At 40.9% G+C, this 22,384-nt stretch overlaps 1 protein-coding gene across 1 annotated transcript in view; it reads left to right on the top strand.

Annotated features, from left to right (window-relative positions):
* Nucleotides 1-11,591: 11,591 nt before the first annotated feature.
* The window catches only part of LOC124259860 (sodium/calcium exchanger 2-like), a 39,562-nt gene continuing 28,769 nt past the window's right edge, over nucleotides 11,592-22,384 (top strand). Inside the window, exons 1-2 of the mRNA XM_046694075.1 lie at nucleotides 11,592-11,698; nucleotides 15,869-16,662. Coding sequence (XP_046550031.1) covers nucleotides 15,975-16,662 — 688 coding nt within the window. The 5' untranslated portion in view covers nucleotides 11,592-11,698; nucleotides 15,869-15,974. The remainder of the gene's footprint in view (nucleotides 11,699-15,868; nucleotides 16,663-22,384) is intronic.

Genomic DNA, 22,384 nt, shown 5'->3' on the forward strand with positions numbered 1-22,384 from the left:
GAATCGTCACAAGACTTTTCCTCTATGGTTGGATATAGATATTATCCCCTCGACATCCTCACTTTTTTATCAATTAGTCCGACAGATTTATTCAATAAAGAGGCCTTGGGCCCATGATACATACTTTCCTGGTGACAACATAAAAAAATGAGTGAGAATATAGCTGCAGAGCAGACACAGGTATGCAAATTTGTAACATATCATATGGACAACAGAATGTATTTATAAACCGTTGGTTTCAAATGATGAGCCCTGCAGTGTACCAGTGACAACTGAAGGGCCAAGTGCTTTGGGTTAATAGTATTGGGTCACAATTTCCATACATTATATAAATACAGACATTTACTATGCAGGGTAGAGACATCACTGTGTACCAGCAATAACTGCAAGGCTAAGTGGTTATGGATTAATAGTATTGGGTCACAGTTTCCATACATTATATAAATACAGACATTTACTATGCAGGGTAGAGACATCACAGTGTACCAGCAATAACTGCAAGGCTAAGTGGTTATGGATTAATAGTATTGGGTCACAGTTTCCATACATTATATAAATACAGACATTTACTATGCAGGGTAGAGACATCACAGTGTACCAGCAATAACTGCAAGGCTAAGTGGTTATGGATTAATAGTATTGGGTCACAGTTTCCATACATTATATAAATACAGACATTTACTATGCAGGGTAGAGACATCACAGTGTACCAGCAATAACTGCAAGGCTAAGTGGTTATGGATTAATAGTATTGGGTCACAGTTTCCATACATTATATAAATACAGACATTTACTATGCAGGGTAGAGACATCACAGTGTACCAGCAATATCTGTAAGGCTAAGTACTTGTGGGTTATATAGTAGTGTTCGCTCTCAACTTCCATACTTTATATAAATACAAACATATACTATGCAAGATAGAAACATTGCGTGATGTCAGTAAATTCACCATATCTTGCGGCACATAATGAGATTCAACATAAGGTATAAGTGGGTATATATTTCATAGGTTTCACAGACAAACAGTATGTGAAACTCATCTTCAATAAAATATTTTTTCTTAAATTTACAAAATAAACAAACCCTATCCTTAAATTCTGTCTTATTGTATCTACCAGTTTCTATAGCAAGACCGTAATTTTGGCATCTGAATCTAGCCATTGAAGATCTTAAGTAATAAGGAATATCACCTGACAAATATGATTCTACGTTTAACAATGATTTGAACTGTCTATAGTAGTTACACTTGGAGGAAGTGCTTAAGCTTGAAATCCATAACTGTTGCAAATTATCTGATAATCTTTGTCTGAATAAAGAGATGAAAGATTTTATGCAACCAACCTGCTCGGAAACCCAGACAAAACCAAACCCAAATCTCAATAAGATATCTCGGATGTGTGTGACCCAAGTAGTACGGCCTACATTATCAAGGGACATAAGCATCTGATAACACTGGCTTTGTAACCTGCTAGGAGGTAGAGTAATGAGTAGACACCAGTATTTAACTGCTCTGGTCAGGTATACCAGCTGTAGAGGCAAACGCCCACATTCCCCCAATACCATATTATCTGATGTAGATATACCAACTCTAAGAATCCACTTACAGAATTTCAACTGTGCTCTTTCTACTTCTTTACTATAGTATATACCCTATGATTCTGAGCCATAACACACAATTGGCACGACCATACTATCAAATATCTTTAGTAATTCCTTACATGGCATACCTCCAACCCTCTTAGAATACCCGTAAATTGACATCATAGCTTTGTTTGCTTGTAGCGAAGACAAAATTGCACCTTGCTCCAAGATAATTTTGGTGTGAAAACAAGTCCTAAATATCTATACGAGGAAACAAATAAACACACCTCTCCCAACGCATTCTTGCATTATTTTTTCTAGTTTGTTTATAAAGATTATGAAGATCTGTGGACTCAGAATACAGCCTTGACGGGTGCCGATATTGCAACTAAAATACTCGGAAATACCATCCGACATTCTCATAGATGCACAAAGTTTTGAATACATTGACAAAATTATTTGGATAAACTTGCCACTAATACCAACTTCGGAAAGACTGTTCAGAAGTACATCATGTCTTATTGAATCAAACGCTTTGGAGAAATCAACAAAAAGACAATAAAACCTACAACCTTTCCTTGATGAATATTTCAGACATATAGAATATAAAGCAAACATGTTATCAGTGGTTGAATAATTTTCCCTAAATCCTGCCTGCACTTCACTTATACAGTTTTGGTCATCACACCACTGTTTTAATCTAGAATTAGAATCAGTTAGTTCATACCTAGTAACTAAATCAACAATTATGGCAGTAGGGATACTGTTGAACCCCTTTGTCCTGTCCGCTATTGTGCTTCACTTCTGGCCGTATCTGGTTTACAAATTCCGCTCAAGAACACCCCAAAGAAGTACATGTTAATGTACTTGGCGGGCCAGGCCAATGTCTGTATGCACTCTCGTCGGAGATCTTGTATTTTGCAGTTCAAAATTTCTGTCGATTATACCATCGAATGGAACAAAGATCCAACATTTGGCCATTAACAATAACCAAATACGTTCATCTTTCATGTGAGATAGCACCCCACATTGGGTGATCCAGGTGTGTGCGTGTGTGTGAGTGTGTGTTTCGATGTCTCTGTTTCTAATAATTGCTTGTGATGTAATTAGTTATTGTAAATATCTTTGGAGAGGGGTTTTATAAGTTGAAGGAACTTGTCCCCGATCCTTTTCACATTGTGAATAAAATATGTTTAAACTTTAAATTAATACGCATTACACACCACGCAGTTACGCAGACAATACGTACACATGGAAACCTAGCTGTGGCTGTTCACTGAAGTAACCTCTCGGAGGTAAGTTTTCAGAACTCATTTGCACCAGTTATTTAAGATCCCCTCAACGCGCACACACTTTGGCTTCTGTGTGCCTGAGTGAGTATAGATTTACGCCGCACTCAGCAATATTCCAGCTATATGAATCCAGTCTGGACCAGACAATCCAGTCATCAACAGCATGAACATCGATCTACGCAATTGTGATACGATGGCATGTGTCAATCAATTCAGCGAGCCTGACCACCCGATCCCGATAGTTGCCTCTTACGAAAAGCATGGCTTACTGAAGATCAATTTTAACCCTGATCTTCACGGGTTGGCTTCTGTGAGAACGTGCATTACATGCCGTTCATACATGATATTAAGTTTCGTTGTGATTAGATGTTGCGTTCAGATAAAAAACCCACAGTATTGTAAATTATATGTAAATTCAAATAATAAGTTCCCATATTTTGTTCACTAGTAGTGGTAATCGCGACGCACATCAGATCGCGTGGTTAGTAAGGTACTAATATAACTATTGTGTGGTCCTGGAGATTAAGGGGAGGCGGTGGGGTAGCCTAGTGGTCAAAGCGTTGGCTCGTCACGCCGAAGACCCGGGTTCGAATCCCCACATGGGTACAATGTGTGAAGCCCATTTCTGGTGCCCCCCGCCGTGATGTTGCTGGAATATCGCTAAAAGCGGCGTAAAACTAAACTCAGTCAGTCAGTCCTGGAGATTGATGTCAGATGATTTGTTGAGATTGTCGCTGGCAGCAGATGAATAAAGCGTTCGTAAAATATCAAGTGCTGTAATGGCCAGATTCGGACAAGATGGTTGGTTGGTTTTATAGTTTTAGGGCGACGTGGGCCAATAAGAGGCCTATTTGCGCCCCACACATTGACTTGATTTAATAAACAATCATACGTAATTTCATTGCCAAAAGGAATCGTTTAGCTAAGATAAAAGAAACGACAACACTATTAATTTGGATAGATGTATACATATATGGAATAACCTCTGCTTCGTGTTACGGATTTAAAACCTTAAGTAATCACTTCCATTTCTGAAACATGAAATACTCATTCAATAAAAAAGCAGTAGGTTCAGATGACAGAGTGTTAAAATGATTTAAAACCACAGAACTAAATCTGTCTAAGCCATTCGAGAGCCTGTCTAGATTACATCATATTTTCCAGATGACGAGACAAAATCTAAAACTGCCCGTTGCACAGACCCATACATGATATTGGGGCCCAAAACTGTTTCTAATGAGAATACATCATCAACCTCAAGTACAGCACTTTCTTAGATTTTGTCTTATGTTGTTATGCCCAGGGCATGTAATTAGATAATGTTCGATGTTTTCAGGCGTCTCCAAATTGCAATGGCCACATTTAGAAGAGACCGTCTTATCTATAATACTCCTGTAGGCATTTAGCCCACAGTGTCCAAGTCTTAGACGTGAAAGAATAAGCTCATCACACCTTTACGACGACGAATTTTATGACCAGATTTTAGTGATGGTCTAAGTTTGTACATATGTCGGCCGGTAGTACCTGTATCCCACAACTGTTGCCAACTCCTTGTAACAGATTTCGATAAAACATTTTCATAATCTTTAGGGATTGGTTGAAATTTAAATAAATCAACTTCAGGAAACTGTAACCCGGATTTGGCCAAATTATCTGCAATCTCATTCCCATGTATTCCAACATGTGCTGGGACCCACACAATGTCGCATGCAATGTACTTCATGTTTAAAGATGTATCCAACTTTAATATCTCACGCACAATGTCATCTCTAGATCCATTTGCACCAGCTTCTATAGCTTTGATTGCTGCCATAGAATCTGTAAAGATAATTGCTTCATGGTCATGTTCATCTACCCATCTCAATGCTTGCAAAATGGACAAAAGTTCAGCTGCAAAACAGAAAGATAATCAGGGAATCTGAACACCTTAGCGATCGATAAATTGGGTATACAAAAGCCCCAGCAGTACGATTATTGGATGGTTCTTTCGATGCATCAGTGTATATATGTGTGAAATTAGAATAATTTTCAGACAGAAAGTCTTGAGTTATCACTTTTATTATGTTTTGGTCCATTCTCTTATTCACGATTAAATTCAGTTCAGAATTCAATCCAGGCTTCAGCAGAACCCACGGAGGTGACAAGCGGAGCAGAAGGATCAACTGGGTTACAGTTGTAAATACCATGTTGATCAGCTAATCTCTGAATATTCAAGCCAAAGGGTAATTTGCCATGAGTCCAGTCACACATGACATATTCCACACAGTCATTAACAATCTCAGTGACTGCATGGTGTTTGTTCTTGGTTTTCATTTTCAAAAATATTTCAAAGATACCTGTTGTCTTCGAAGGTGAAGGGCATTTCTGAACACTCAACTTGAAGAGCTGAGGTTGAGTTGTACAATATGCACCAGTGCATATTCTCAAAGCTTTAGACTGAATTCTATCAAGCTTATTAAGATCACATTTAGCCGCCGACATATACACCTGACAACCATAGTCAAGTCTGGACAAGATAAGGGCCTTGTACAGCAATAACATAGTTGACTTATCAGCGCCCCACTTTGTTTTTGAAATACACTTTAATAGATTGATGATCTTGTTACATGTGTTATACAAATGTGTGATGTGATGAGACCATGTTAATCTTTGATCAAAATACACACCAAGAAATTTGAACACTGACACCATTTCCAGTTTATGGTGTCCAAGAGTTAAACTGATATCATGAGGGATCTTACGTCTTGTGATCATCATTGCCACTGATTTTGATTTTGAAATCTTAAACCCCCATTTTGAACACCATGTACTGACTTTACTTAAGCTGTTTTGTATAGATTCTATGACAAACTGAAAATTACCAAAGCGTCTCCAAAACGATCCGTCATCAGCAAACTGTGCTGCATTTATGTTTAGAGGCAGGTCCTCGAAAATGTCATTGATCATAATATTAAATAAAACTGGACTTATTACACTTCCTTGTGGGGTACCATTTTCAGTCCGACACAGATCGTGATTTCTGAGCGGCGGTTACAGTAGCTGCATAAGATGGAGTTAGGAGTGGACTTGACTATACGAGTTGCTTCAGCATAAGACAGTTTACTCTCTACTCGTACCCTTTGCACAGATACTGCCTCCTTTGTATTTCTCACATCCCTTGTAGGCAGCACTGTGGCTACCACCACAATTGCAACACTTCGATACTGTTTCCGAACAATTTTCTACTTTGTGCTCACCACTGCACCTGGGACATACAGGCTTTTACTTTTTACATCGGGTTGAAACATGGCCAAATTTCTGGCAATTGTAGCATCTAATAGCTGGTGGGATATACAGACGCACTCGAAAGGACTGATAATACATCCTAACACGTTCAGGCAAATGTGGGGTTGAGAAAGTAAGAAGAATGGAAGTAGTAAGTTCCTTTCTTTTCCAACGCAAAAGTCTTTGGGCACTTTTAACCTTTTGACTTTTCAATTGCTCAACTATCTCATCCTCATTTACATCTGTGTCAACATTGTAAATAACTCCCTTAGATTCACTAAGACTCTTTGGGACAGAACTCTTGACACGAACGTCACAGACACACGCTACATTCAGTGCAAGGTTAAGTTGCTCAGCAGACCTGCAGTGTATCACTAAATCTCCCTTTTCCAGTTTTTTCATATACTCCACATCGCCAATGTTTTTATGGATATCCCGAGCCAAAGCAATTGGACTCAAGTTTGTCAAACGTAATCTTGGGTCAACAGAAGTAAGAATGACAACAAATTTGATAGGTAATGACGAAGTCGTATCACTTACAACTCGGTCATCCTCATGTTTTCGTTTCAAACGTTTGGAAATCATTGACACGTATTTCTCTGCAAATTCAGCATCTGTCGAGGTTTCCTCAAATGAGGTAACGTAAATATTATCATCCCCATCCCCATCAGTGTCGCTCTCCATACCCAAATAGTCCTATGACCAAGTCGAATTGAAAAATTTCACGCAGACACAATGCGCGAAAACCGAGGCCACGTGGTGCGGTAAGTCACCGCGAGCCAACAAAACACACAATTATGGCAAAATAAGCCAATATTTGACCCTCGATAGCCTACAATCACTTACCTTAATGATAATACAGAAATATAAGCCAAACGTAGAACTGAATATGAAATTATAGACCCAACACAGGCCCTTACAGCGGAGCGGCTGACAAGCACGTCCGACCCTGTCAACAGCCTAAGGCGGTCCGATTCGGACAAGAAGTCTCATATATAGTTACCTACCCCTACCCCCACAACATTGTTCGAGAGGTTTTAGGTTGCGACTTTCAAGAAGGCTGGGTGTACCTACGACACGAGGGTGATTCGCGCACACACAGAGAAAAGAAAAAATATTTAGCGATAATATCATAGATCAGCGGTGAACGATACAGTAAGCTGTGGTTAACTCAAGACGAGCCAGTAGATTTAGGTTACCACCTCCGTGGTGTAGTGGTTAGAGCGTCCGCCCGGAGAGCGGAAGGTCGCGGGTTCGATCCCCGACCGCGTCATACCAAAAGACGTTAAAATATGGTACTTGTTGGGCCCTGCCTGGCGCTCGGCATTAATGGGTACAACAAGGACTGGTCGGCTCGGAGTCAGTATAATGTGTCTGAGTGGGGTATTCATGCTTCATTGCGGCATGGTATCTCAGTGAGCTAGCACTATAAAACCAGCTTAAGTCTGGGCTAGTACAAGCAGCCGCACATACACATACACACGCATGCACGTCGTCATATGAGCGAAATATTCTCCAGCACGACGTTAAACCCAATTTCACCTCACCTCAGTAGATTTAGGTCCGCATAATACACTTCCACTAAAATAAGCAGTAAGTGGTAGGGAAAATAACAACAGGTCGTTAGATACGGAGTGTATGGTATATCGATTTGTAATGGTACTTCTTTGAGCACATATCATATAATGGCTGTGTGCGAAGATAATACCTTTAATAATAATGATAACAAGTACATTTATAATGCGCTGAATTCCATTCACAAGGTGAATGCTCACAGCGCTAACAATCTGGTTATTATTACCCCGGATAACCCAAACAGCCTGTGACGCGCTAGGTTAATATTCACATGTCTTATCCCACCGGGTACCCATTTTCTGCTGGGTAAACAGAGGCAATTTTGAACAAACTCACTTGCCTCAGGCGAGACCACGTGTATCACATGTGCGTCGTTGTGGGGCAGGACTGAAGTCCCAGAATCTCTCAGGAATCAAACTGCCAAACACGGTCACCCATCCAAGGTCTCTCCGTGACCAACGTTGCTTAACTTCAACTGATTTGTGACCTCAGCTCAATGAACATGACTGCACACCACCTTTAGACTGACTGACTGTGTTTAGTTTTACGCCGCTTTTAGCAATATTCCAGCAATATCACGGCGGGGACACCAGAAATGGGCTTAACACATATATTGTGCCCATGAGGGGAATCGAAGAGATTCAGGTCCTCGGCGTGACGAGCCAACGCTTTAACCACTAGGCTGCCCCACCGCCCCCACCTTTAGAGGTCTTTCAATGCACATATATTGACATGTATCTTGGGAAGCTGCACTGGGTCGTGCAGACGGTGTTAATCCTAATTAGCCACAAACAAGAAGTGACCTGTGGAGAATCTACACTTGCTTTCATGATATGACATGGAAGGGAAGATACAATGGTTCAAGGACTGTGAGACAGACTAGCTTTGTGTCGACTAACACATATAATGAGTAAATCGATCTGGTATTAGTCGTATGGAATATAGGCTGGTAACCTGGTGGTTAAAGAGCCCCTCCGTCAAGCTGGTCCCAGGCTTGACTAGCTTCATTTAAAAATATGCTATTACACTAAGTGTGGAGGGAGTGTAAGTGAGTATAGTTTTACGCCGCTTTTAGCAATATTCCGGCAATATCACGGCGGGGGACACCAGAAATGGGCTTCACAGATTGTGGACGCTTGTGGACGCTTTAACCACTAGGCTACCCCACCACCCCAGTGTGGACGGAAGGGAAATTACAATGAACCAGTGGCTGTCAGAGACAGACTAGCTTTGTGTGGACTAACTAGTATAATATATTGGGTAAATCAATCGTTTACTAGTCGTATGGATATACTGTGGTAGCCCCCTGGTTAAAGAGTTACGTTCAAGTCCCGGTTTGACTCTACGCATCATTATGTGGAGCCCTTTACTGGTGTCCGGTCCTCTCTCATGGGTGTAGCATATTACCTGATTTTGATGCTATCTCTACATTTGGCCGTGGAAATAGGCTTTTGGAGACAACAGAAATGTGCTTGTCTCTCATGACGTCAATCACTGGATTGTCTTGTCCAGACTCAAGTATGTACAGATCACAGCCATACTGCTGGAACATTACTCAGTGGGGCGTTGAACAAGAAATAAAAGGTTAAGTGGTCATTTTCGGCACTTACGATATAAATAGTCACCGGTACGATCTTCATTTACTTTAATATGAATTCAAAGCTAAATAACATTAGTTGTTACAAATTTATAATTTAAAAATATTTAGACATTTAAGTCAACCTTTGTCATTCTTCATAATGATCGACTTAAACAACAAACAAAATTAAAACATAGTTACCTGTTTTTCCCCGGCATCTTATAGGTTGTAATATTTAATATGCAACAAGCACAGAAGAAAAGAATGAAAAATCCCCAACTAACAAACACAAAATAACATTACTATTATCAATATTTTTATACCTATGATATTACATCGGAATGCACTGGTACGTCGAATACTATCTGAAAATCCTCGTGCATATGTTTATCTTACTCGGAGTAAATAGAACAACACGCATGGTGATGTTGAATGAGGAATATAAAGAAATCAGTTAATCTTATGGGGCTTTGTGAATTCATCCGAATCAGCATCCAATTAACGATTAATAAATAATGCTAAAGGTTCCTGTGTGTGTGTTCTTATATAAATAGCTTGGGGACAAAGTGTGTGGATTAACGGGTTTATAAAGCCAAACTAGCCACTCGCTTCAATCAGTTATCCTTGGATAGTGAGTTTAGTTTTGAGTCGCTTTAAGAAATATTCCAGTCATATCACGGCGGGGCACGCCAAAAATGGGCTTCACACATTGTGAGGAATCGAACCCGGGTCTTCGGCGTGACGAGCGGACGCATATCCACTATAGAATACCTCACCGCCCATCTCCCGGATAGACTGAGCTTCGATCGAGAGAGATCGAGAGAGAGATCGAGAGAGAGAGAGAGAGAGAGAGAGAGAGAGAGAGAGAGAGAGAGAGAGAGAGAGAGAGAGAGAGAGAGAGAGAGAGAGAGAGAGAGAGAGAGAGAGAGAGAGAGAGAGAGAGCCCTCCAGTAATTATGCGTAGAGTGATTGACGTCGTGAGAGAGAAGCACATTTCTGTTGTCTCCAAAAGCCTATTTCCACGGCCACATGTAGAGATAGCATCAAAATAAGGTAATATGCTACATCCATGAGAGAGGACCGGACACCAGTAAAGGGCTCCACATAATGATGCGTAGAGTCAAACCAGAGACTTGAGCGTAACTCTTTAACCAGGGGGCTACCACAGTATATCCATACCACTAGTAAACGATTGATTTACCCATTATATTACTCCAAGGCCAAATGTAGAGATAACATCAAAGTCATGTAATATGATACACCCGGCCTTATCCCCCTTACTGCACATCTTGACGATGTTGAACACCAGTGCTTGTCACCGTCCATTAGACCATGTGGTTGATACTCATGCAGTTGGTCTATGGACACGTGGACACTGTTTCAACAGTCGGGTAAACCTTGTTTTTTAGTAACCTGATACATTCTGTGGCTAGTTCCATATCAACAAGAATCTCTGGAGGGATGGGAGGTGCCATACTAATTACTGGACACTTTAACTGCTGCTGAGAGATCCTAAAGACTTTTGTAGCATTTGGCCCAGAACTAATATTTCTAAAAGCGGCTTAATTACTCACTTATCATAATCATCCGGGGTAGAATAGGTCTTCAGCAACCCATGCTTGCCATAAAAGGCGACTATGCTTGTCGTAAGAGGCGACTAACGGGATCTGGTGGTCAGTTTCGCTGACTTGGTCGACACATGCCATCGGTTCCCAATTGCGCAGATCGATGCTCATGCTGTTCATCACTGGATTGTCTGGTCCAGACTCGATTATTTACAGACCGCCGCCATATAGCTGGGATATTGCTGAGTGCGGCGTTAAACTAAACTCACTCACTCACTTATCATAATCATCATTTTATTCATAATGTGGTGTTATCTTCATTAGATAACAACCCGAAGTCATCGAATCCCGGATTTGTTTAAACTCGACAAAAAATAGTGAATTCGAAATAAAACCCAAACAAACTTACCCCTAATGTATGTGAATACAAATTGTATCCATATGCAACGCTTTGCACATAATTTCACCCCAAAACGAAAACCATAGCATATGAACCGGTTTCCTTCAAATATTCTTCAGAATAATTCCTGAACATTATACCTCTGAACCATTCAATAAATATTTCATCTCATTCGTCGTACGTCAGCATGTGGAACGATCTAATTATACCCGCATCATGGAAACCGTGTTTGGAAAGCACCAGTTGTCGCCCTTGTAGATTACCTGTACGAATGTCTCGTCCACTGGCGGGTGTTTGCTAGCAACGCGCAAAACACGCTGCACTGGAGAGACAGGTAAAAACAGCCAGGGTAGAATCGCGTTACGTCGGCCCACTTTGCTAGCGACAAACATAAACACACTGGCTTCTGTCCCCAACGCTGGAGAGTGGAGGGTGAAACAGGTGAGTGATGGAATATTAAATCAATAATACAGATGAACACAATGGATAGACGGACGTGCTGCCACGGCAGCGTGATCTTGAGGATTATCTTAATCCCTGAAAAATATGTATCGCCATGGCTATGTATGTTTAAAGGTGTGATGTTGCAACTTCATTGTTAGGGCTACTGTTTTTGTCAGTAGAGAGTCTATTTCACTATACGTGTATATTTTGTTGCCAGGCCTTTTCACGTGGATGATTGTTTTATATATTCCAAAAAATAATATCTGATATGGCTTGAATGTTTATTCTTTTCAACCTTATTAAAAGATCTTACACCTTCAGCAAAATCTGTTTATTGTAGATAAGTACTATGGTATCAATTCAGCAATAGCCTTTCAGCAGCATATTGTACGTATTTGTATTAAATGTATAAATTTGTTATAACTTTGTACAACCTCTTGTACAGCCGTCGGTGGTTTATAAGGAATAAAATATATTTAATTGAATTAGGGATTTAGATTTTTAACGCGTATTTCAATACAGGTAGAGTGGTTTGTCATTCACATACTGATAGCGACTTAGATATTGCACGATATGATTAACACAGATATTTCGGGTTATATTTCCATGAAACTATATGAATATTCTGACGAGTGTCTATTTACTATTCTACAGGTTTACATTTACACAAACCGAAGTATGTTTCCTGCCAGATGTTATTTTTCATCTGCGGTCCTTTTTTATGTTGCATTTACACTACAAATATTTGTTTGAATATACTTGTCGTCGTACAACACTTTATACTTTCTATCTTAACATTTTCGATTGTATTTGATACATCTTTAAAATCCAAAAGTTGAAAACCCAACATGAAACAAAACCATTTAATTAAGATTGTGCATAAGTCCTTTAAATGTTTAAATAGTTATTTTATTTATGTTGCAATACACAATCTTTTGAATAGTTATTGTTAAACGGAAACGCTTACATGAAACTTTTAAGCGACCTTTCGAAACAAAGACATTTTATACGCTGATACCGGTTATCATACAAAAGATATACTCTGCGGCTCCTTAAACGAATATATATGAGTAAGTGGATATTTCTCTCATGATATTAACTTTCAGTCTCACTCCACGAATGTCGCCTGTTCATGAATAATTTTCGAACGGTAGCTTTCTATATTAACTGTGGCACAACGATCGGGTCAAATACAAACAAATTGGCCCCGCCTACGTACACAATATTTTGGTAGTAACGGGGTGGTGTTTTCTGATTTACGGTTAGGTGAGGGTTAGGGTTGGGATGTGTGCTAATGGGTCAACGGGAACAAACAGTATCGACGCATAAAAAAATATACCTGCGTGAACCGTGACGTCACAGCGGTGCTGATAAGAAGTTTTAGCGGTTTGCAACAACGCTTCTAAGTTGAAAATGATTGACTGGTTAAACTAGTGGTTGACAGAATGAACACTGATCCTAACAGAAGGGAAGAATATTAAAGTATGGTTTTAAGTCGCTTTTAGCAATATTCCAGCCATATCACGGCGGGGACACCAGAAATGGGCTTCACACATTGTACCCATGTAGGAAATCGAACCCGGGTCTTTAACGTGACGAGCGAACCCTAAACTACAAGGCTACACCACTGCCCCTGTCTATAATAAGGGATTGATATGCAAATATTCACAGTAGCCCAGATTGTTGCACAGTACTGTAACAAGCTGTACGAAATAAAAGATTCATGATAAAGTAGTATTGTAAATACAGAATAAATAAATAAATGTATGTGTGTGCTTGAGCGCATTAATACTGAATGAATATATAAGTATAAGTATATATGACAAGTTGTATATGAATACACGGAGAATTTTTGTCGTACACCCTGAACCCAACGTTGGCTCCGCCAATGCAAAACATTAACTTCAATGTGGTCTTTTAGTCATTTTCAAAGAGTGTGTGGGGATTGGGGTTCCGAATCCCCTGAACACTCCCAAACAACCCCCACCCCTACCCCCAGCCCCTCCTGGATCCGCCATTGAGACTGAGTCATCCTCAAATATTCATGGTGTCCCCCGTCGTGATATTGCTAGAATATTGCTAAAAGCGGCGTAAATCCAAACTCACTCACTCACTCACTTAAACATCCAGCTTACTAGATATCCACGTACGCTGGATAATCGAGCGTGTTTGAAGTCATGCCAGGACCTAAACGACGGCAAATGGTTGTTTGAGATTATTGCTTAACCCGCACCGTTGTGAGGTGCAGTGACATAGAGCTCTGAATTCATTGGCACGGATTCATTGTCACCCTGTCGTCATAAGCAATGTTTATTTGCCGGAGATCGACTCTATAGCCATAGCCACAGTACAGGTCGGGCGTAGAAGAAATAAATCTTGTAACAGAATTCACCGCTAATGGCGTTCCCTCTCGCCTCGCCTTGTTGCCGGGTCTTTGGTTAAGCGTCGGTGTTGGGTGAAGGTCACATGGCCGTGTTTCTGAACAACACGGTTGAATGACCTAACGTGGGATACTTCTGAATGGCCTGCGCGTCACAAGCCTTAACACTGACCTACATGTGAACAGATGACCTATTCTGTATGTGTCAGTCACAGTTCAGTGAAAGGTGTCTAATCTGTGTGGGGCGGTCTATCGGAAGGTTTCTACTTGGTATTCTGTCTATGTAGGTGTATGTCCGACTGAACAATGATGAACTGGATTTAAGTTTGTAAATATGACTTCATAATATGTCGTGAGTGAGTGAGCTTCACCCATTGTACCCATGTGAGGAATCGAACTCGGGTCTTCGGTGGAACGAGCGAACGCTTTAACCACTAGACTACCCTACCGCCACTATGTCTCCTGTACATGTTTCTTATCTGATCTGGGGCGGTGGGGTAGTCTAGTGGTTAAAGCGTTGGCTCGTTACGCAGAAGACCCAGGTTCGAATCCCCACATGGGTACAATGAGTGAAGCCCATTTCTGGTGTCCCCCGCCGTGATATTGCTGGAATATTGCTAAAAGCGGCGTAAAACCAAACTCAGTCAGTCAGTCAGTCTCATCTGATCTTCAGTAACCCATGCTTCTCGTAAGAGGCGACTCAGGAGATCGGATGGTCAGGTTCGCTGTCATCGTATCTTAATTGCGTAGATCGATGCTCATGCTGTTGATCACTGGATTGTTTGGTCCAGATTTGATTATCCACAGACCGCCGCCATATAGCTCTGATATTGCTGAGTGCGGCGTAAACCTAACCTCACTCACTGTGTGTCTGAATGATGTCAACTGGATATACCGGGTGTATATCTGACTGAAAGAAGTCATCAATTAGCCATGTTAATGATGAAGGCACCTACATTGGTTGTAAACAGATACCGTTCATCTTTATTCATACTTCTAAAAGCCATATTCCCTTGCGTAATGTCCAAATTAAACTAAGTGAGCGAGCGAGTGAGTGAGTATGGTTTTACGCAGTTTTTAGTAATATTCCAGCAACATCACGGCCGAGGACATCAGAAATTTGTACCCATGCGGGGAATCGAACCCGGGCCTTCGGCGTGACGAGCGAACGCTTTAACCACTAGGCTACCCCACCGCCCAAAATTAAACTAAGATTACATGTCTTTGTACCCAGACGTCTTGGGTTGATGCTCATAACATCAACCACTTGTTTATATGGTACATGCAGGATTATTTCCATTTGGTATAATTGCTGAGTGTGTATTGTATGACTTTTAGCTTGTACCATCGTGTCAAGTCCGTAACCGTTACGAAACACAGGCCATGAATTTACCTACTTGTAGGCCTACCTGTCTTTGTGCATGGACGGAACGTGGCATAGTCTCATATTACAAGTATAACGAAGTCTGTAGCAGCTGCTAAATGATACTCCATGTTACATGCATTACAAAATCGTTTATACAGCTGCATCAATAAATTCTCGTATTTCTGCGTACCTGAAGCTTTGAGAAACAGTAGAATCAGGTTGAAACAATATTTTGTTAAAGACAGCCGTTTCACGCCATCTATCCTTGATCAGAGATCATAAATGAAGAATTTCTGGTGTCCCCCGTCGTGATACTGCGAAAATATTGCTTAAAGCGGCGTAAAACTAAACTCACTCACTCATAAATGAAGAAAACAAGTCGAAGTTCCTTGTGTATGCGTGTTGTGTTTGCTTCTTCCAGATGAACACCAAGCAGACGTCATTTGAAAGAAGCAGACGACAGTTATTTGTGAAAGTAGCAGACGACAGTTCCTTGAGGAGGTAGCAGACGACACAACGCGTCCACCATGCCGAACACGACCACATGTAACGTGGAGAACTATCAATGCTCTGATATAGGGCTGTTGATGCCCTTCGTCAGTGAGTACACATGGCCTATAGCCGCACGAGCCACCATTTATTTCATTGGTCTCCTATGGAGCTTCATGGCAGTGTCTATAGTTGCTGACATATTCATGCGTTCTATAGAAACCATCACCAGCCGGACTAGACCGATTCGGATCCATTCTTCTACCTCACCAACTGGGTATATTGATGTCGAGGTTAAAGTATGGAATGACACTGTAGCCAATTTGACGCTGATGGCTCTGGGATCAAGTGCCCCTGAAATCTTACTATCCGTTATTGAAGTCAGCTTCAATGGCTTCAGATCTAAGGATCTTGGACCCAGTACCATCGTTGGATCCGCAGCATTCAATCTGTTTGTTATCACTGCCATGTGTATCGTAGCTGTTCCAGCAGCTGAGAAGAAGCTGATCAAGAACGTGAAGGTATTTGCAGTAACTAGCATTTTCAGCCTCTTTGCATATCTATGGCTATTGGTCATCCTCATAGGAATAACCCCTGATTACGTTGACCTATGGGAGGCCATTGTCACGCTGCTGTTCTTCCCCATCCTCGTGGTCGTCGCATACATCGCCGACAAAGACTACTGCGGTAAACCAGGCAAAGATGAAGAAGCGCCGTTTGGAATTGGTAAGTTCTGCCCAATTATCTCACTGATACCATATACTGGTACTAAATATTCAATTCTCGCACATCTTGTAGCCTTATTAATTATTCATTTCCACAGTATACCATATACATTGTTCCACTCATAAATGTTTAAAAAATATGTTCGTAGCTTCTTTATATATGTCACCTATAGCAGGGTAATGTAAATCCATACCAACCTAAAGAACAGTATATTGATGAATTAGGAGAAGCATATACACTGTGCTAAGTGATTTGAAAATAAATATCTTGTAACCTTGGTTACCGTATATGTGCGAGGAGTCTCTAATGCGTGTCAACAGCAGCAGCAGCAGCAGCAGCACCACCACCACCACCACCAAAACCAATACGACTACAAAACGTTAAGGAAATATTCAAGTTTGAACTGCTCATATTTTTAAAAAATCTTGTGACTTAGATGTACAGAATGAAGTTGAAGTCTATGCGATTATGCAAGATTATATACTCATTCCTTGCATAGTTCCTATTGGCTCAATGGCTATTTAATTCTTTATCAGATTAGTTTGTACTGCCTGGCTTGTCTTGCCTAGGTCGAATCCAGGAATTGGTAAGCACTTTTACATATATGCAAGCCTTAAAGGATCTCTCATGATCATAATACAAGAAGCGAGACACAGACATGGTTAATTTGGCATGTGCATTAAAATACTGAACAAAACAGTTTGAGATCAAAAATATTTTTTGGGAATATTTTTTTCAGTACTTTAAACTAGTACTTTTATAGTGCACGTGACAGCTGGTTTAATAGTTGACACTAGTTGTTAGCGTTTTCAGATCAGTTGATCTTTTGACAAACTATATTTACAAAGTATACATTTTGCATCCAGTTTGCATTACGAGAATTACTTTTATTATCTGATTATTTTTTCTGTTGCAATGTGGAACGATCCTTTCCCAATCTTTTCGATAAGGTTTAACTTTGTAGAACCACATATCATCATGTGTGTGACTGATATCAGAAACCGTATACCGATGGTATGCATGTACATATGCATGGTAACTACTGATACCATTATCATAATATTCAGCATTTTGCTTTGGCCCCCAGTCAGCAACATTCCACGTAACTGAAGGCGACCTGTGAATAATCGGGTCTGTACCAGACAATCCAGTGATTGATGTTAAGGGAAGCGATCCACGCCGTCAGGATACGCCGACACCAACAGGGCCTAGGTCCATAAAGAGGCTTTAGCCCTGTCCTAAGCCTATATTCAAGTATGGGAGTTACGATCGCTTTGTGGCACGGGGCCCTGATTCCTTAATTCGCCTCTTACTACAGGATAGGTTGTTGGGGACAAAGTCTAACTCGTGGTGCCAGCGGGTTCATATGTTAGTCGGACCTTACGACAAACAGTGGTTCATTGTTTGTTTGTTTGTTGTTTCACGCCGCATTCAGCAATATTACAGCTATATGGCGACGGTCGGTAAATAATCCAATCTGGATCAGACAATCCAGTGATCAACAGTATGAGCATCTAGTCTTATCTGACTTGAACCACGTTGTGATTGAAGTACTATAAACGTGCGAAATGATTTATTACGTTAGTTTTGTTTCTTAAATAAACGTTCTAACTGGCCATTGAATTCCTGGCTGGGAATCAACTGCACCAAATATAGCGCAACGTCATCATGGTGGTTTAAAGCAAGCTGTGTCGGTGAAAGCTGGATCTAGATGTTCATACCTTAATTAAATGGACGGACTGGTCAAATACAAATGTGTGTGATGAGCTTATTGGGCATTAAGTCGGGGGTTGATCATGGCCATCTAGTTTCTCCCGTGCTAATTCCGTTGAAATATTGAACATTTCCTCAACATTACAGCGTAATGAGATAATCGTTCATCGTTGGGTGTTTGAAGGTGGTTCTGCTTACTTACTGTATGTGATTGTCTGGTCCAGACTTATGGCGGGAAGATTGATGAGTATGTCGTTAAAGAACAAGTCAAACAGACAAACAAATTTCAAGGCAAAAGGAATAAGCATGGATCATGATATTTGGCTTTACTTGAGTAAGTGAGTGAGTGAGTTTGGTTTTACGCCGCTTTTAGCTATATTCCAGCAATATCACGGCGGGGGACACCAGAAATGAGCTTCACACATTGTACCCATGTGAGGAATCGAACCCGGGTCTTCGGCGTGAAGAGCGAACACTTTAACCATTGGGCTACCCCACTGCCCGGCTTTACTTGAAACCTAGTAAGTAAAAGTAGTAGTGAAACCTAGGTAAGTAAACCTCGGTTAAAAACTTTAAAAAGCACCCGCCACAAAATCTGTTATAATTTACAGGACGTAGAATAACGTACGTAAGTTGACTACATCACGTCAGCAAACAAATGGACAACAAACAAATTAAACTTTAGGAAAAAGGCATAAGGTTAATCCTCAGAGCACCATCAACTAGTCATATATTTTTCAGTCACTGGATAGGTCTGTTTCCGACTGGATTATTTACAGACCACTGAAATACTGATAAGTGATGTTATGGAGTAAACAAACAAACAAACAAACACACAAACATACAGAGACAGACGTTATGTCGTGTCAATTTGAATGACTCCATGGACCCACATATCTATAACAGAAATTCTTGTAATAATCTTCCATGTTGTGAGGCCTAACGAGCCTATTGTAAATGTTAATTCCACACACTGTGAATGCCAGACCGGTCTGGAACTTTGTATGGGAAATGGCCACAGTAATATACTGTTGTACATATTTGCAATCACAACAGGTAACACCGCCTGCAAAGGTAGGACAATCACCTGATGAATAATACAGGTATCTCCGGCTTCATTAACGGCTTCTTGACAATGTAGGCCGTCATTGATTTCTCCTGTCTGTGTGTGACGCCACCTCGGAAATATTTACACACGGTACACCCAAGAGTGCACTTCCCCGACGTTCCACACACTGAATGTACTGTTTGGGAGATAGCTGCAGGCTATTGCTCGTCTAGCACAGTCTGTGCTCATGTTAGTGAAAGGTATATCGAGGTCCTCTATACTGATCTTACTGAAGGACTGACTGACTGAGTTTGGTTTTACGCCGCTTTTAGCAATATTCTAGCAACATCACGGCGGGGGACACCAGAAATGGGCTTCACACATTGTACCCATGTGGGGATTCGAACCCGGGTCTTCGGCGTCTTACTGAAGGATATATTGGGGACTCTCTGCTGATGTTACTGAAGGATATATTGGGGGACTCACTGCTGATGTTACTGAAGGATAGATTGGGGGACTCTCTGCTGATGTTACTGAAGGATATATTGGGGACTCTCTGCTGATGTTACTGAAGGATATATTGGGGGACTCTCTGCTGATGTTACTGAAGGATATATTGGGGGACTCTCTGCTGATGTTACTGAAGGATATATTGGGGGACTCTCTGCTGATGTTACTGAAGGATATATTGGGGACTCTCTGCTGATGTTACTGAAGGATATATTGGGGACTCTCTGCTGATGTTACTGAAGGATATATTGGGGGACTCTCTGCTGATGTTACTGAAGGATATATTGGGGGACTCTCTGCTGATGTTACTGAAAGATATATTGGGGGACTCTCTGCTGATGTTACTGAAGGATATATTGGGGGACTCTCTGCTGATGTTACTGAAGGATATATTGGGGGACTCTCTGCTGATGTTACTGAAGGATATATTGGGGGACTCTCTGCTGATGTTACTGAAGGATATATTGGGGACTCTCTGCTGATGTTACTGAAGGATATATTGGGGGACTCTCTGCTGATGTTACTGAAGGATATATTGGGGACTCTCTGCTGATGTTACTGAAGGATATATTGGGGGACTCTCTGCTGATGTTACTGAAGGATATATTGGGGACTCTCTGCTGATGTTACTGAAGGATATATTGGGGGACTCTCTGCTGATGTTGCTGAAGGATATATTGGGGACTCTCTGCTGATGTTGCTGAAGGATATATTGGGGACTCCCTACTGATGTTACTGAAGGATATATTGGGGACTCTCTATGCTGATGTTACTGAAGGATATATTGGGGACTCTCTGCTGATGTTACTGAAGGATATATTGGGGACTCTCTGCTGATGTTCCTGAAGAATATATTGGGGACTCTCTCTGCTGATGTTGCTGAAGGATATATTGGGGACTCTCTGCTGATGTTACTGAAGGATATATTGGGGACTCTCTGCTGATGTTACTGAAGGATATATTGGGGGACTCTCTGCTGATGTTACTGAAGGATATATTGGGGGACTCTCTGCTGATGTTACTGAAGGATATATTGGGGGACTCTCTGCTGATGTTACTGAAGGATATATTGGGGACTCTGCTGACTTTATTGATGTTAGGATATATTGAGGTCCTCTACACTGACGTTAGTGAAAGATATATGGATGGGTCCTCTACACTGACGTTAGTGAAAGATGTATTGAGGTCCCTCTACACTGACGTTAGTGAAAGATATCTCGAGGTCCTCTACACTGACGTTAGTGAAATATATATGGAGGTGCTCTACACCGACGTTAGTGAAAGATATCCGAGGTCCTCTGTACTGACGTTAGTGAAAGATATATCAAGATTTTCTGTACTGACGTTAGTGAAAGATATATCAAGATCTCTCTGTACTGATGTTAGTGAAAGATATATGGAGGTCCTCTACACTGACGTTAGTGAAAGATATATCGACATCGTCTGTACTGACGTTAGTGAAAGATATATCGAGATCGTCTGTACTGACGTTAGTGAAAGATATATGGAGGTCCTCTACACTGACGTTAGTGAAAGATATATCGACATCGTCTGTACTGACGTTAGTGAAAGATATATCGACATCGTCTGTACTGACGTTAGTGAAAGATATATGGAGGTCCTCTACACTGACGTTAGTGAAAGATATATGGAGGTGCCCTATACTGACGTTAGTGAAAGATATATCGAGATCGCTCTGTACTGACGTTAGTGAAAGATATATCGAGATCGTCTGTACTGGTGTTAGTGAAAGATATATGGAGGTCCCTTTACACTGACGTTAGTGAAAGATATATGGAGGTCCCTCTACACTGACGTTAGTGAAAGATATATCGAGATCTTCTGTACTTTGACGTTAGTGAAGATATATCGAGATCTTCTGTACTGGTCTTAGTGAAAGATATATGGAGGTCCCTCTACACTGACGTTAGTGAAAGATATATGGAGGTGCCTCTACACTGACGTTAGTGAAAGATATATTTCGTTCTTCTGTACTGGTGTTAGTGAAAGATATATGGAGGTGCCCTCTACACTGACGTTAGTGAAAGATATATGGAGGTGCCCTGTACTGACGTTAGTGAAAGATATATGGAAATGCCCTACACTGACGTTAGTGAAAGATATATGGAGATGCCTCTGTACTGACGTTAGTGAAAGATATATGGAGGTGCCCTGTACTGACGTTAGTGAAAGATATATGGAGATGCTCTATACTGACGTTAGTGAAAGATATATGGAGATGCCTCTATACTGACGTTAGTGAAAGATATATGGAGGTGCCTCTACACTGACCGTTAGTGAAAAATATATGGAGGTGCCTCTATACTGACGTTAGTGAAAGATATATGAAGGTGCCCTACACTGACGTTAGTGAAAGATATATGGAGGTGCCTCTATACTGACGTTAGTGAAAGATATATGGAGGTGCCCTGTACTGACGTTAGTGAAAGA

The sequence above is a fragment of the Haliotis rubra genome, unplaced genomic scaffold (assembly GCF_003918875.1).
Source record: "Haliotis rubra isolate DU_JTF1 unplaced genomic scaffold, ASM391887v1 Scf74, whole genome shotgun sequence".
NCBI lineage: Eukaryota > Metazoa > Mollusca > Gastropoda > Lepetellida > Haliotidae > Haliotis > Haliotis rubra.